The sequence below is a fragment of the Triticum urartu genome, chromosome 5A (genome assembly GCF_056163025.1).
Source record: "Triticum urartu cultivar PI428250 chromosome 5A, HENAU_Tu73, whole genome shotgun sequence".
NCBI lineage: Eukaryota > Viridiplantae > Streptophyta > Magnoliopsida > Poales > Poaceae > Triticum > Triticum urartu.
The window spans coordinates 549,326,577-549,342,032 of record NC_141877.1 but is presented as its reverse complement, the minus strand read 5'-3'; the positions used below and the strand labels follow the sequence as shown (position 1 = coordinate 549,342,032).

Here is a 15,456-nt window from a genome sequence, read left to right as displayed (position 1 = left end):
GTATTGAGAATTAAAGAGAGAGAAGAAGCCATCTAGCTAATAACTATGGACCCGAAAGGTCTGTGGTAAACTACTCACGCTTCATGGGAGAGGCTATGGTGTTGATGTAGAAGCCCTCCGTGATCGATTCCCCCTCCGGTAGACCGCCGGAAGAGGCCCCAAGATGGGATCTCACAGGTACAGAAGGTTGCGGCGGTGGAAAAGTGGTTTCGTGGCTCTCTGGGGTCGATCTAGGGTATAAGAGTATATATAGGCGAAAGAAGTATGCCGATGGAGCTACGAGGGGCCCACGAGGGTGGGGGCGCGCCTACCCCCCTGGGCACGCCCTCCTGCCTCGTGGCCGCCTCTTGGCGTTCCAGACTTCAACTCCAAGTCTCCTGGTTTGCTTTCGGTCCAAGAAAGATCATCGCGAAGGTTTCATTCCGTTTGGTATTCTTTTTCTGCGAAACTCTAAAATAGGCAAAAAAACATAAACTGGCACTAGGCCTCCGGTTAATAGGTTAGTCCCAAAAATAATACTCCCTCCGTTCCTTGATATAAGGTGTATAGATTTTTGAGAAAAAAATCCAAAATATAAGGTGTATTGCGTTGCACCACTTATTTGGATAATTTTTTTAAGGATTTGATTACATTTCCATATATTAGGCATGCTCCTCTATTTTCTCATGTCAATTAGTTAGGTGTAATCTCGCCCAAAACATGTGAAATTTTCCCTCCACGTGCGTTCTTTAATTTCCGTGCCAAAAACTATACACCCTATATTTAGGAATGGAGGGAGTATAAAAGAGCATATTAAAGCCCATTAAACATCCAAAATAGATAATATAATAGCATGAAAACAATCAAAAATTATAGATACGTTGAAGACGTATCAACCATCTAAGCTGTCGAAGAGGAATCCGAATAAGAAGGATTTGCTAAGTCCGGACCCTTTCCAGAGACCGGTTACTCAACGGCCCAAGAAGAAGACTGAAGAGACTCGTTCAAAGAGTAATGAGGACCGTACCTCCAAGAGGGGAAGGAGCAAGTAATTCTGCTCTTGGATAGTTGGCTCTTGTAGTTGGGTTGTCTAGTGGTTGTGAAACTACGTGAAACTATGTGTTTGCTATTTGTGGAACTATGTGTTTGCTATTTGTGAAACTATGTGGAACTCCGTTTACTAATTAGTTGAACTCTTTTTGCTATTTGTGGAACCATGTGTCTATGTACTTCAAGTTTTGTTAATGTGTATGTGATGCCCAAGTTTAATTGTTTAAGATCTGTGATATTGCTATGATATTGATTTCGAAAAGAAGCAATCAATTAAACTTGAAACCATAAAACACAGGACCCTACTGCCACGGACCCTGACGGTAGGGTCTCACAGCCTACCGCCAACCCCCCTGGCGGTAGGGTGAACCTACCACCAGGGCACTTTGATATTTCGTTACAGAAACTTTGCGAGGCAAAAACCCAGCCACACCCTACCGCCAGGGGTTTTGGCGGTAGGGTCAGACAGCCTACCGTCAGGGGCCCTAGCGGTAGGGTACTTATCCACGTCAGCTCGGGCAAACGGTCGCCGCCCCCCTCCGTCGCACCCTACCGCCAGGGCCCCTGGCGGTAGCCTGGCTAACCCTACCGCCAGAACCCCTGGCAGTAGCGAAAGGGTCAAATCCCGAATTTTTTCCCAACCGGGGTCAGATCCTGAATTTGTATGCGAGAAGGGTCAAAACATGAAATTTTGCCACAAAGACGAACAAAAACCAAATTTGAGCAGATCCACCAAGACAACCACTGGCCTGATCCCGCAAGATCCACCGAAAACATACCTCCACATGCCCTCCGAAGATGCTAGATGCACCACCAGGACAGGGCCAAGGTGGGAAGAACCTTATTTCATCTTCAAGAAGCCGCATTCGCCTCGTTTGTGAGCGGGACACAATCCCTAACAAGACTTAAAGAAGCACCTGAAAATGGAGCCCTCCCGTCGGCAAGGGCCGAAATCCACCATACACCCATGGCCCTAAGGCCACATGAGATGTGTCAGATCAGCGGCGCTGCCGAGAAACCCTAGACGTGCAGCGTTAATTAACTCTTTAGACTCTTTCTGCTGGAAATTGATGGTTGTCTTGTTCCTTGGTTACCCCGTCAGCGTTGCCATGGACGGTGGGTCATGGTGGAACAAAGACGATGGGTCACGGTGCAAAGAAGGAAAGGGTTCGAGGGTGAGGGTGAGTCGTTTTGCCGATTTAGAGACATGACTTCGCTTCGCATATCCCACGAGTATGCCATTTTCAGATAACGAGTTGGTCCTTGTTCCTTAGGTTAGGTGGACCAAACGCAAGAACGGACTTTTGATTCGAAATGAACCCATTATGTTTAACATGATTACCCAAGCCAGAACACGCTAGCTTGTCTGGCCCGCGAACCGAGCATAACTTAAATGGTTTAGTTTTTTCTTTGGTGAAATCAGCCCAATGTGGTTCAAGTTCTAGACATTGCCGCTGGAATTCGTTTTAGTTTATTTTAGCATTTTCCGGCGATGTTGGTTCAATAGCAAGAGACATCTCGGTCGATTATAAGACGTATGTGGTGACTTGGTCAATATCAAGAGGCTGTTCCGGTTTAGTATCTTGACAGTGCTCGTAACGATAAGATGTGCGTGTGTGTTCATAGGAATGGTTGTACGTGCGTGCATGTATTGTATTGTATTGTATTGTGTTATTTTATTTTTGTTTAAAAAAACCTGGGCTGGCCCGTTGAGTTGACGGCCGAAAGACTGAGCTCGGGTTCGGTCCCAGTGGGAAGCTCGGCTTAGCCGGACCGGCTCCGGCCCAAAGCGACCGACCATTCCAAACCCTCGCATCCAAGCCGCCTCCGCCTCCGCCTCCACCTCCCCGCGGATCTCCCATCCATCCATGGCCGCCGCCGCCCCGGCCCGCAGGCTCCTCCTGCGCCTGCGTCTCCCACTCCCCCTCTGCAACCCACCGCCGTCCCCCGTCCCGCTCCTCTCCCACCTGACGCCGCACCTCCACCCACCACCGCCACCGCAGCCAACGCTCCCGGGCGCCCCGGCCCCGGCCCCGGACCCGAAGCTCCGGGACCTCCTCTTCGCCTTCCACCCCGCCGTGCACGTATACCCGTCCCTCGTCGACGTCCCGAGAGGAGGGCTGGGCGACCTTGACGCGCGCGAGGACGGAGGGGGGGCCAAGGAGGCGGAGGTGTGGGCGGACAGCGTCAAGAAGAAGCGGAAGCGCAAGATGAACAAGCACAAGCTCCGCAAGCTCCGGAAGCGCCTCCGCCGCCAGACCTGAGCTCATGGATCCCGGTGAACACCCGACGCCCCGCGCACTTAGTTTCAGCATTTTGAATTTTAGTTGATTTCATATCCTCCATACATAAAGTGGGGGAGGGGGAATGACGTGAAGTGAAAAATGCTCCGTGTAATGCCTGATCCATAATCACTGTTTGTAGCACATTTCACATGTTTAGGCGATCTTGACACGCCCCGCTTCGGCGAGGTAAGAGATTGTTGCGCATCCAGAGTACTGTTATTAATAGATGGCGATGCTCTACCCATCCCTATATTGAGGTCTTAGTCTAGATGCCTGCATTTTTCATATTTGACAACTGCTCTGTTACTGTTAGTATGTGTGACCTTGTTTTCAATACTGTTACGTGGCGCTATAGGAGATATGTAGATAGATAGATGCTGCCATTGATAGTTGCATGCTGAAACCAGATTAAACATCTGCCTCTCTAGTCCAAAGATGCAGTTCTACACATGGATCCTTGCGGCTGTGTGAATTAGTCTTTGCACCTCAGGGAACAGCAACACATGTAGAAGTTGCTATCTTACAGTAAACGGTAACACAAAGTGGCGCACACATGCACACATGCACACACGCACGCACGGACAAACTATTCACACTTTCTTCATGTATACCTTGTCCAGTTGCCCACTTTGATCAGTACTATTACCCACTGAACCATGGAAAACAAATGGAGTCATGCTCTGCCCTATTGGTGGGCTAGAGTTTCCATATCTATAATCAGTAGTGTCAGCCATGATTTTAACAGCACAATGTTTGTACCAGTGGGGTTTCTGATCTCATGCCAATCACTTGGATCAAAGTCATGCCATTTTGACAGTACAAAGTTGCTTGTACCCATGGGTTACTTGCGTATCAAACTTCTGATATGTCAACCATAAACCTTATTTCTAGATATACATAGGCACAGAAATATTTAGTGTCCATTGTAGAATCATGCGTTCCCAGTAGGCCCCAAGGGATTTAGTTGCCTGCATACCATAATGTCGTACGAGTAGTTTGATCTGAGCATGTAGGACCTATACTGTTTCACAAACTAATGGATACTTTTGTTTTACTTGACTAGGCTTGAGGATTGTGATTGCAAGGAGGTCCTCCGGTGCCGCTGCCACACCGGTTTCAAGCTGATGGTTTCTTCCAGTTATTTTGGTTTGGTTATAGGAGTAGCAGTTCTGGTACCAACAACGCAATTGCTGCGACTGGGCACGTACCTACAAACACTGTAATGACAAGGAGCCAGGAACGGGCTGTTTCATGTCTGGATTTCTGGCAGGCAAATAAAGCTTCAAATGCCGGTCTAACTCATTTGTACTGTTCTTTCCCCAGATCAATGCTATAACCTCAGTATACTCGTGCCAGAAGAACTTTGTCTTAAATAGTTCATGAGTTGCCCTGAATTTGTGTATGCTATATTCCCAGTTTTGCTTCATTGGCTGGTTCACGAATAGTTACCAGCGGTCGACCCCTTTTGCAAACCATACCTGGCTTTCAAATTTAGCATTTCAGATAGCATGGCCTGAAGTTTATTTGTATCTCATTTGCCTGGTGACTGTTAAGAGTGGAATGTTAAGATGTGACTTATATTTCTGGGGTGGTTTCCTTGATCTTGTGCATACTCCATGCCAACAGCACATGGCAGGATCATGTGAACTTAAACAAGATGTTCTAATACGCTCGTGCATTCTGGTTTTTGTAATGGCATTGCAACTCCTTTCTTAAAGACCACAAGATGTTAATGCCCACATGAGAATACAGCTGTGATTTCCTTACTGGTTTGTGGATGAGCTCTCAGCCTAGCCGGCATGGGTTCGAACGTTGGTTCTAACACGGGTCTTTATTAAAAAAAAAGTCAGTAGGGGCTTCTCCCCTACTGGTCTAGTTTATTTGGTTCCTCAAAAAAGTTAAATAGGTTCCTCAAAATGAAAAAAAAATAGTTGCTGGGTTTTGCTCAGCAGGTGGCATTGCTCAATTGTTTTGACAATATTTGAGCACATTACAAATCAATATCATATCACAAATCATTGTCCATGAAAGATTACAAAGAAATGAAGGATTCAAGGAGCTGCTCCGGGTGAGAATGACATTTACATCGACCCCAAACTCACCAACGGAGCATCTAAATCAATAAGCTGGTTTTGCTGTTTATTCACCTATAAGGTCCAATAAATAGAGAGTTACATCATTGTGTGTCGAACGCATCTATTAGTTGCTGAATAACACCATCTATCGCCAGATGGGACCAAAGGCACCGCTCATATTTCTTGGCTGAAGTATTGTAGATGCCTCTCTAAGACGAGGCATTGTGTAGGAATGCGTCGAATATTCGACAGAGCAGTTGGATAAATCCTCAGAAGTATCGAATTGGACCATCCAGGCTGCCAGAGGCAAACTGCAGATATCAAAATAACCACACGGTAAGACAAAACCTACTGAGAACGAATAATTCCGAAACAAGGTTCCAGCAAATTGAGGCATGAACTGGATTACCTGCTGTACAATGGGATTTGTTGATGTCATGAATTCCTCCGTCATCCCTTCCCAAACTATCTTCCCCTCATGGAGAAACAACAACCTGAACATGAAAAAACATGGTCCTCAGCCTAACAATTAACAAATAGAAAGTTCCAAAGCAGAGGAACCAAACAGGTCCAGCCAATACCTATCGACAGCTCTTCTTATTGTGCTATGCTGATGAGTGACAACCGCATACGATGCTATCTTTCCCGGCTTACCCATAGCATCTTTCCCTGTCACGTGCATGGAACGTATAAGGTCTTCAACGACAGTGGATGCTATAGGGTCAAGCCCAGCTGTAGGTTCATCGTATAAAAGAACCTGACAGAAGAAAATTGACTATAAGTTCACAAAGACAATTAAAAAGCAAGCTAAGCTGTCCGATCTCCTGGTATTTCAGAAATGCTTCCGATGATTCAGTAATAATAATGAGTGAAATGATGAGATTAGCTTACAACTGATAAGGGCATACCTCTGGCTCTATTGTTTCTTTTGTGTCATCATTTATTATTGAACGAGCAAGGGCTACACGCTTTTTCATGCCTCCGGATAATTCAGATGGCATTCGCTCCTCGACACCCTGCACACATTACATGATAATCTGCATTACAATCAAGTACTAGCAGGAAACTAATGCTCTTCTGACCTATCAAAGCTAATAACAATAATCTAGAATACTTCAACTATGTTTTCTCTGAAATACACAGAAAACAGAGATATCATATACAAATATTAAGCAATATTCCATGGAAATATGTTTCCAATTGCAATGCCTGTCACTCCAGTAAAAGGTTAACTTAAGTAAGATAAAAGCTTAACTTACTTTTAGGCCTACTGCAGCCAATGTTTCCGTCACTAGTGCACCTATTCGCTCCTCAGACAACTTGGAGTTTTCATATCTAAAAGCAAAGACCAGAGGAAATAGAAATCAGTTCAATCTTGAAAACTAAGTACGCTCAAGGAAACTGGAAAGGAAGTTCCTTACAAAAGAAATCCAACGTTTTCACGAACATTGAGAGAATCAAACAATGCCGCACTTTGAAATACCTGCATAAGGAATTTTCACACAAATTTATCATGAAAATCTGGATGAGAAGATAATCATGCCGTTCCATTCCACGAATGCATGGATACAATTAGGAAGTATACCAAGCCAATCCGGAGACCTGATATATCCTCATCACTAACTAAGCCCTGTCTTTTCTTTCCGCATATGAACACCTCGCCCTGCTCATATGTTGCAAAACAGCCATGAATAATGAATGACAATCAGTATCTCATCAAAAGTGTACCTCCCCAAAACCATACTAGTAACAGAGATAAATTGAGAAAATGGGACAACCTTATCAGGGGCTAGAAGGCCCGCCATAACCTTCAAAATAGTTGATTTGCCAGTTCCCGAAGGACCGATTATTCCAACAGCTTCACCATGTCTAATCTACATAATAATGTAAGTATCATTTTGGATCATAAGTGAAATTGCGGAGTAAATGCTAACGCAGCCCAAGAACTCTCATAATATAACTTAAACCCATACTAATTAAGATGCAGCGTGACTGCTTTGTGGATAGTACGAGCAACGTAAGAGAACTAGTGACTAGACTGCCCAAGGTAACAGAAATACAACATGACTCACAGTTCTATATGTATTGACAAGTTACAGTACGAAGCCTGCATTGCATCATAAGATGGATTTGAAAAACATCTAAGGGCATCTCAAACGCGTAATTTGCCATCCAACGCAGTACCCCATCGGTTCGCCGACGCGTCCGGCTGTCTGTTTTCCCACAAACCAGAACCAAACTTTGGGGGGGGGGGGGGGGGGGGGGTGTTACATGATTGCACACAGCGGCCGGCCATACATAATTTCCTTATAGGTTAGGGTTAATTTGCTATCCATGTTCTTGTGGTCTGATGCGCTTTACTGTATATGAATAACCTGGGAGCATCTAATCTTATTAGGTTTACTACTATTGCGCCAGTAAATTGTAGCTATGTGAGGATGAATTGTTTCTCTATCTACCATTTTTTTGACGGTGCTATGGCGGGCTTACGCCGGCCTGAACCATTTTCATTATAAATAAGAGTAAGATACAACACGTCGGGTACAACAGAAGCATCCAACACACACAAGAAGACACAAGGAACCACAGAAGGAGAATCAGAAAAGAGCTAGGACAAACAGCCAACACCAAGAACTTAGCACCCAACACCACTAGCTGGACCGAGAAGAGCGGAAGCAAGCTTTGTCGAATTAGTCGAAAGGAGATCCATCACCGAGAGGATGTAGAGAAGAAGTCGCCAGCTGCCCTGCGAGCACTCAGCACCTTGAAGAGCTAGGAAGTCGCAACCACCGTCGAAGGGCATCCCATTGCCTAGCCACGTCGCAGCAGAGAGAGCCACAGACCGTGCCGAAGGGCAATGTTCAACCGAGACAGCCCTGCACCTCCTCTAGGCCACACCATGGCCACCATCACAAATAGAGAGAGCCAGGGCACTGTGCAAGGCAACAAAACCTCAAACACCGTCAAAGGGCACTGAACACCGAGACCTCATCGCCATCACGAGCCCCCAAGAGATAGGTCAACAACCATCAGCACCAAGATGACCAAGGGATTGGTCGCCGCCACAGATCACTTCACCGCCACCACCCTACACACCAACAACCCAACAACCACTCCAACCCAGACATCAAGCTACCAACCGCGGATCCGTGGCTCCCAAAAACAACGCCCCCAAGGAGGAGAAACGACGTCAAGACGCCGTCGTTGTTCGATCCATAGATGGATCTAAGGCTTTCACCCGGGGCACACGATTGAGCAGGCAACGATTGCTTCCCGATGACGCCTTCATGAGGGAGAGCGGCGTCCGTAGACGTCGCCGTCATCGTTGCCGACAAGGTCGACACAAGGCTTTCACCTGAAGCATCCCGTCCCAGTCATCTCCGTCGAAGCTAGCAGCTGAGCCCAGCAGCCCGAGACCTCCCTGCCCTCGTACCAGTCCACGGCGAGCGTCCCCACTAGGACTAGCACGAGGCTCCGATGACACCGAAGCTCACCTCGAGCACCTGCACAGCCGGAGTCAAGTTGGTGCCGACTACCACCCGCATACAGGCCCTTGCCGCCGGCCACACCCCACCACCGCCGTAGTCAGACCCCGTCAGCAGCATCCACCGCCGACCCCCTGGTCGTGGCCACGGCACCGCCGGCTGGCCAAGTAACCAGCTGGAAAGCCAGATCCGGGTGCCATGGAGCACCCCAGACCTTCATGGCTACACACCAGCACATCCAAGCAGCCCGTGCAGCCACACCTCGATGGTCACCACCTCCACCTGTGCCCTTCGCCACCTGCAAGCTCGACGCCGCGCCAGGCCAGCTCGCTGGACGCCTTAGATCCAGATCCAGCCACCAGGTCTTCCAGCCGCCGCGTCGCTGCTGCAGCGTCACCCGCCACCGCCCCGCCTCCACCACCACCCGGCAGCATGCGCCGAGCGAGACCGCCGCCAACCCCCGGCAGATGCGTCGCCAACCACCGCCAGATGCGCCGTCGGCCCTGCGCCACACGTGGCCGCGCCTTGCCACCAGGACGAAGGGAGGGACGCCCCGCCGCCGCCATCCCTGGGACCTGCGCGAGCTTTGCCGGCGGGAACCTCTGGCGGCGGCGAGACGGGAAGGGGCGGGGGGGGGGGGGGGGGGAGGACCTGTGGCGGTGGTAGGGTTTGACCCCCGAGTCGCCAGAGCCAGGCGACGCGCGGGGGGGGGGGGGGGGGGGGGGGAGACAGATCCTCTATCTACCATTGTAGCTAAATCACATTATTATGCAAAGATCGATAACTATTGTTTCCCACTTTGTTGCTGTCTCTGGCTCTATTATCTTATCTAATCTTTTGGATTCCACTGGTGATCAATGCTGGCTATAGATGTGTTCTTCTACCTAGCATTGCTTGAGTCTTAATTTGTGGTGCACTAGCCATACATAGTGATGGGTAAATTACAGTATGATGCATACACTTGCCAATGCATTCTGACAAGTGGTGCAAGAATGAATCTGCTCTGGCTCTGTTTAGTTACAGTTATGTTTCTTATCTGAATTTCTTATCCTGTTATGTTGTAGTTACTTCTGATACCTCAACCTATGTTCTGTGTTTTCAATCAATATCTATTGATTAGTGCATTCCTTGTTTTGTGGTTCAGTTTGTCGCAAAACATCTATGTACTGCATGTCTCATTAGCTCTGTTCTTGTAAATGCAAACCAGGATCCCTCCGCGGCCAGGTACCCTCCGCCCCCTTGCTGATGCCGTCCATGGCGGACATCACGCCTAGCAGGTGTTCGGTCAAATGCAATTGAGCTTTTTTTCTTTTTGAACTTTTTGTTGTTTTCTAGAGTAATTCGATGGTGGGGTACTCGGTGATCGAGGATGGATTGTTGTGTGATGCCAGGTTGGTCGTATGTACAGACTTTGTAGGCATGAGGCAAAGGGGTTAGACCTTTTGGCAGCGGATGCATGCTTCATTTCATGAGGAAAAGAACTTCGAGCCCTATGACACGCACGTCATCCATGAACACAATGTGAAGTCGTTATCGCATCGACGGTACACCATCTGCAGCTCCGTCATGAAGTTTTGTGTTGTGGTTCACCAAGTGGAGACAATGTGGCCATTGGGCTCGTCAACCATCGAGATTGTAAGTTTTGCTTCTTGTTGTTCTTCATGTTGGCTAATTCATTCATTTACTCAATGTTGCTCTACAACTTGAATAGTGCTGCCATGTTGTACTACAGGACCGAGGGCAGGCCATTCACGCACATACATTGTTGGATGAAGCTCAAGGGGCAGTATGTGTGGGACGACCTATGTTGATTCTGACTCGAGTATCGTTAAATTCAAAAAACTTGTTAAACATCCAATTATCTCGGATGTAATATTTCCATTTGAACTATTGTTGTACTAGGGATATTCGCATGTTATTCATGGATGAATTATGTTATTTTCTATAATTATTTTGAGTGTTGCGGATTTTATTAGAAAAGAAAAACAAGGGTGGACATTTAGGGGACAGTATTGGATGGCCGTGTCCCGCATCAGTATCCGCAAACTGGTCCGGACCAGTCCGCGGACAAATACATTGTCCGTTTTAGGACAAATACAAACAATCAGTAAGGAGTCGAAAAATGTACAGGCCCCTACAAGGACTCACCTTGAAGCTGACGCCTTGCAGTACATGCTTGTCCCCAAAGGACTTGTGCACATCCCTGCATTCTATAAGAACACCGTGCTCATCGCCAATCTGTCTGCCCAAATCCCAGTTCTTAGCCACGTTCGAACCCTGCAGCGCGATGAAAACAAAACACCATTCATCAGTGCAAACTCCGTGGTGGCATGGCAACAATTCGACTAAGCTACATCAGGATCCCAGCGTCCTTGCAAGACCGCACCTCGCGCAAGTTCCCTGCATTGCCCAAACCAGGGCTCCTTGTGGCCGACACGACCGCACGGCACTTCCTCGACGACAGCACGCCTAACCTGCCTAAGCAAGAACATGTGCAAGGTATTACCACCATACCTCATTTGATAAAAAAAACAAATTCAATTCAACGAAAGGCATAACAGCAGGCTACGCCGCACAATTAACTTAATCGCATTACAAATGGTTTCACCTTTTTTCAGGTGTCGGTGCACAGTTACCCTGATTAGTACTAATTGTCAACAATACAGTCAGTGAAGCAAGCAAGGAATCCACCCGGGCGCCGGCGAATCGACATCGACAATCCATTCCACCAAAACGAGCCGCGATCGGCGGTCCTCCACGAGCGCAATTCGACCATCCACATCAAAGCAGAACGGAGGCTTCCAAGAACTACAAGACGCAAAGAGGAAGAGGAAAGATCCAGCCATCCAGGCCGTGGAATTACCTGAACGGGAGGGCGGCGCGGAGGCAGGGGGCGCCGGCGTGGCGCGGGACGGGGACGCGGCCCACGTGGGCGCCCGGGCGCCGGATCGCGGCGGCGGCAGGGGCGGCGGTCGGCGGCGACGCCATGGTGGCGCTCGGCGGCGTGTGGAGGATGAAAAGAAAGGTGGGTGGAATCCTCCTGCTCGCTTGGGGATGTGACGCGACCAAGGCCCACATCCCGCATCCCGCACCCGCTGCATTAAGTGCGATCACAACCGTCCGTTGGCGATCCGACGGCTGGGATCCTCCTCCACGCGCGCCCGAAGGATGCCAAATTACCAAGCTGCCCGGGCCGCGAAATCTGCGATGGCGACGGCGGCGGCGGCGACGGTGCGGTGGCGGGTGCTGGCGGCGTCGGCGGCGCTGCGGCTGGCGCTGGTGGCGTACGGGGAGTGGCAGGACGCGCACCTCGAGGTGCGCTACACGGACGTGGACTACCTCGTCTTCTCCGACGCGGCGGCCTCCGTCGCCGCCGGAGGCTCCCCGTTCGCGCGCGCCACCTACCGCTACTCCCCGCTCCTCGCCTTCCTCCTCCTCCCCAACTCCCTCCTCCACCCCGCCTGGGGCAAGCTCCTCTTCTCCGCCGCAGGTAGCCCCTGCCACCGCTCGCCCACACGCTGCCTGCAGTTGCGGTCGAATTCCTCGCGATGTTGATATTTTTGCGGTGCAGATTTGCTCGTTGGGTTGTTCATCGACACCATTCTCGAGCTGCGGGGCGTCCAGGCGAAGACGCGGATCTGGTGCGTGGTGGCCTGGCTGTTCAACCCCTTCACCTTCACCATCGGCACCAGAGGGAACTGCGAGCCCATCGTCTGCGCCGCCATGCTCTGGATCCTCATCTGCTTGATGAAGGGTGTAAGCTCTGAATCCTTTTTTTTTATGTCTGTTCAGTGATAGCTGCTACCTTTATGAACTAGCTCAGAATATTTTGCAGCTGTATTGATCTGCTGATTCTTACATGTCAAAACTAGGAATATTTCTCTTCGAATTTGAGTAGGGATATAATTGGTCTGAAAGTTGCGATGATGTTCTGCAAATTTAGTTTATGTTTACTCTGTCTTTTCTTATGTTTTGTTCACCAATCAATCGTCTCTCTGTTGGTTTAGCTTATTTTTGTGAAGTAGTGGAATTTAACCTGTTATTTAAGGGGGTTTAACCTATTGGACCAATGGATTTACAAACAAAAATTTGGCAGAGCATATTTTACAAAGTTGGGTGTTGCTTATGCAATGAAATACTGATGTTAACCTCTCAGAAGAAAGAAGGTGTACCCATAATCCAAGAAAATCGTACTAGATTTCTATCACTTTTGCAAAACCACGTATACCAAATAATTTGCTTCTTATACATAGTTCTAGTCTCCTCTGTACCTGTCCGATATTTCTCCTTGAAAGTCATTAGTACTTGGTGCTCAACAGCTAAAGTACCTTTGCTTCAGAATTCAGGTTTCCTTTTGATTAATGTCTTAATGCGTTTACTCAATGCGTTTCTTTTGTCCTGTTTCTTCACTTGCTTTACTCAATGCGTTTAGACAGACATTCAGCTTCATAATCTAGTTTGTGAAGTGAAAGTTGTCAGGCAAATGCTTCGCTTGCTTGCAACTTCCCAAATGACTTGCAGATCATTTATTCTGTTGCTTACTTGGATCATAAGTATGGACAATTTAGTAATATTTTCAGTCACATGTAGTTAGAAGATTAAAAACATAGAGTTATTGCATAAATATTTTGCATGGATATCTTACAGTTTGATTATCTACTGCAGGTAGAGTACTGCAAGCAGCATTCTGGTATGGGCTGATTGTGCACTTCAGAATATACCCAATTATATATGCAATCCCCTTTGTTATTGTTCTTGGCAAGAATTATGCCGGTCCTGCTGGTAGACCTGTCCTTACACAGTGGAGTTCAAAACAGCAGTTACAAAGCAATAAAGTCAGGGAAAATGTGGAAGAACCGACATCACTCTTGGCGACTCTATGGAATTTTCTCAGTAGCCTCGTTACAAGAGATACTATCCTGTTTGGGTTGTTGTCTGGATCTATGTTCTTTGCTTGGACTGGCATCTTCTTCTATCTATACGGGTGGGAGTTTCTAAATGAAGCACTCCTTTACCACCTCACACGGACTGATCCAAGGCACAATTTCTCGATTTACTTCTATCACATATATCTGCACCATCAGCAAGGGTTCTCAAGCATACAGAGGCTGGCTTCGTTCCTGCCGCAGCTGATCGTGCAGTTGGCGCTCATCATACGCTTCTCCAGGGACCTTCCGTTTTGCATGTTCCTCCAGACAGTCGCATTTGTGGCTTTCAACAAGGTGAGGCATCTGAAACTTTTTTCTGTTTGTGTGAAACGACTACGGTAACCTGAAATACTAACAGTTGCTACTCTGTCGACGAGCAGGTGATGACAGCGCAGTACTTCGTGTGGTTCTTCTGCCTGCTGCCCCTCATCCTCCCCTGGACCGGCATGAAGCTGAAGTGGAAGGGCCTGGTCTGCGCGCTGGTGTGGATGGGGTCCCAGCTGCATTGGCTGATGTGGGCCTACCTGCTGGAGTTCAAGGGGCGGAACGTGTTCGTGCAGCTCTGGGCCGCGGGCCTCGTGTTCCTGGCCGCCAACACCTTCGTGATGATCATGGTGATCAGGCACCACAGTCACACCCCGCTCTTCTCGGCGCCGGCGGGGCGCAGGACCAAGATCGCCGCCAAGAAGGAATAGCCACGTGGCTACGTAGTTTACTTTCTTTGCCAACTGATGACTGTACTGTTTTCCGATAAAGTGATGATTGTACTGTTGCCTTGCCTTAGCATGGAATGGATCTTGCCTGAGTTGCAGCATGCTGTAGCTTTGCTTCTAATAGGATATAAGCAGCAAGCGTACAATAGTAGAGTAATTGTCTTTTTAGGTGTTCATCAATAGGAGTTTTCTGTTCACTGGAATTTTGAGGTATGGTTGGCGAACTGTAATGGGATTTAAATTTACTGGAATTAATTTGCAGTTGCTTCGGCATAGAAAAACGTTGTAATGGGAGTACTACCTTTGTGTGATTTTTCTTTGAATCGATGGTCTTGAATTATTACTACTCCAAGAACCCAAACCAATACTGGTCGAAATTTAGTAATTCCGGCGGTATTAATTTAAGGTTAGTGCTTAAAAAGATTAGTACTCACAAGGTACATGTAAGCTGTGCTGGGAAATCTCAGCAAGATGACCGCGTGGCCTAATGGATAAGGCGCTCGCCTCCGGAGCGGGAGATTCTGGGTTCGAGTCCCAGCGTGGTCGGCATGTTTTTTAGTTTATTATTTTGACATTTTTTCCCTTTCTCAATAATAATGGCTGACATGTTTTTTAGTTTATTATTTTGACATTTTTTCCCTTTCTCAATAATAATGGCTGACGGGGTGTGAAGACTTGATGTATTGTGCTTTCAAGTGGCGCCTTCATCTCACCAGGTATGGCACGGCGGTACTTGTCTTTGTGGGCGACCAAGACGATGTACATCACCCTCGTGAGCAAGCCGTCCGATGGCAGCCGAAAGCTATCCCAACGCATCTCATTCCTACGAAAAACTAGCATCGCCCCCCTTACATATATACCTGGCTAAAGTTAACCTTAGCACCTATGCCGGCAGGCCAAGCATCGATTTAACTTATGCTATGAGTTTTAATGTTGATCTG

The 15,456-nt window shown here is 48.0% G+C and overlaps 3 protein-coding genes and 1 non-coding gene across 5 annotated transcripts; 3 read left to right on the top strand and 1 right to left on the bottom strand.

Annotated features, from left to right (window-relative positions):
• Window positions 1-2,786: 2,786 nt before the first annotated feature.
• Window positions 2,787-4,721, top strand: LOC147972760 (uncharacterized). Its single transcript, XM_087521671.1, has 2 exons — window positions 2,787-3,307; window positions 4,378-4,721. The coding sequence occupies exon 1, from the start codon at window positions 2,898-2,900 to the stop codon at window positions 3,291-3,293; it is 396 nt and encodes a 131-aa protein (XP_087377797.1). The 5' UTR covers window positions 2,787-2,897; the 3' UTR covers window positions 3,294-3,307; window positions 4,378-4,721.
• Window positions 4,722-5,294: 573 nt separating this feature from the next.
• ABCI13 (non-intrinsic ABC protein 11) lies at window positions 5,295-11,990 on the bottom strand. 2 transcript variants are annotated; one of them, XM_048675641.2, is made up of 11 exons: window positions 11,738-11,990; window positions 11,261-11,352; window positions 11,023-11,151; window positions 7,168-7,263; window positions 6,975-7,052; window positions 6,811-6,872; window positions 6,649-6,724; window positions 6,298-6,405; window positions 5,971-6,146; window positions 5,799-5,883; window positions 5,295-5,700 (listed from the first exon to the last, which is right to left on the bottom strand). In XM_048675641.2, the coding sequence occupies exons 1-11, from the start codon at window positions 11,973-11,975 to the stop codon at window positions 5,659-5,661; spliced, it is 1,182 nt and encodes a 393-aa protein (XP_048531598.2). In that variant the 5' UTR covers window positions 11,976-11,990; the 3' UTR covers window positions 5,295-5,658. The 2 variants fall into 2 exon arrangements, with proteins under 2 accessions (XP_048531598.2, XP_048531599.1); XM_048675642.2 differs by having other exon boundaries at window positions 11,261-11,348; window positions 11,738-11,899.
• A 2-nt stretch (window positions 11,991-11,992) lies between these two features.
• PNT1 (mannosyltransferase family protein) lies at window positions 11,993-14,838 on the top strand. The gene is made up of 4 exons (XM_048675640.2): window positions 11,993-12,364; window positions 12,446-12,628; window positions 13,540-14,096; window positions 14,183-14,838. The coding sequence occupies exons 1-4, from the start codon at window positions 12,043-12,045 to the stop codon at window positions 14,495-14,497; spliced, it is 1,377 nt and encodes a 458-aa protein (XP_048531597.2). The 5' UTR covers window positions 11,993-12,042; the 3' UTR covers window positions 14,498-14,838.
• Window positions 14,839-14,988: 150 nt separating this feature from the next.
• Window positions 14,989-15,061, top strand: TRNAR-CCG (transfer RNA arginine (anticodon CCG)). The gene has a single exon. It is a non-coding gene; the product is annotated as a tRNA-Arg (tRNA).
• The last annotated feature ends 395 nt before the right edge of the window (window positions 15,062-15,456 follow it).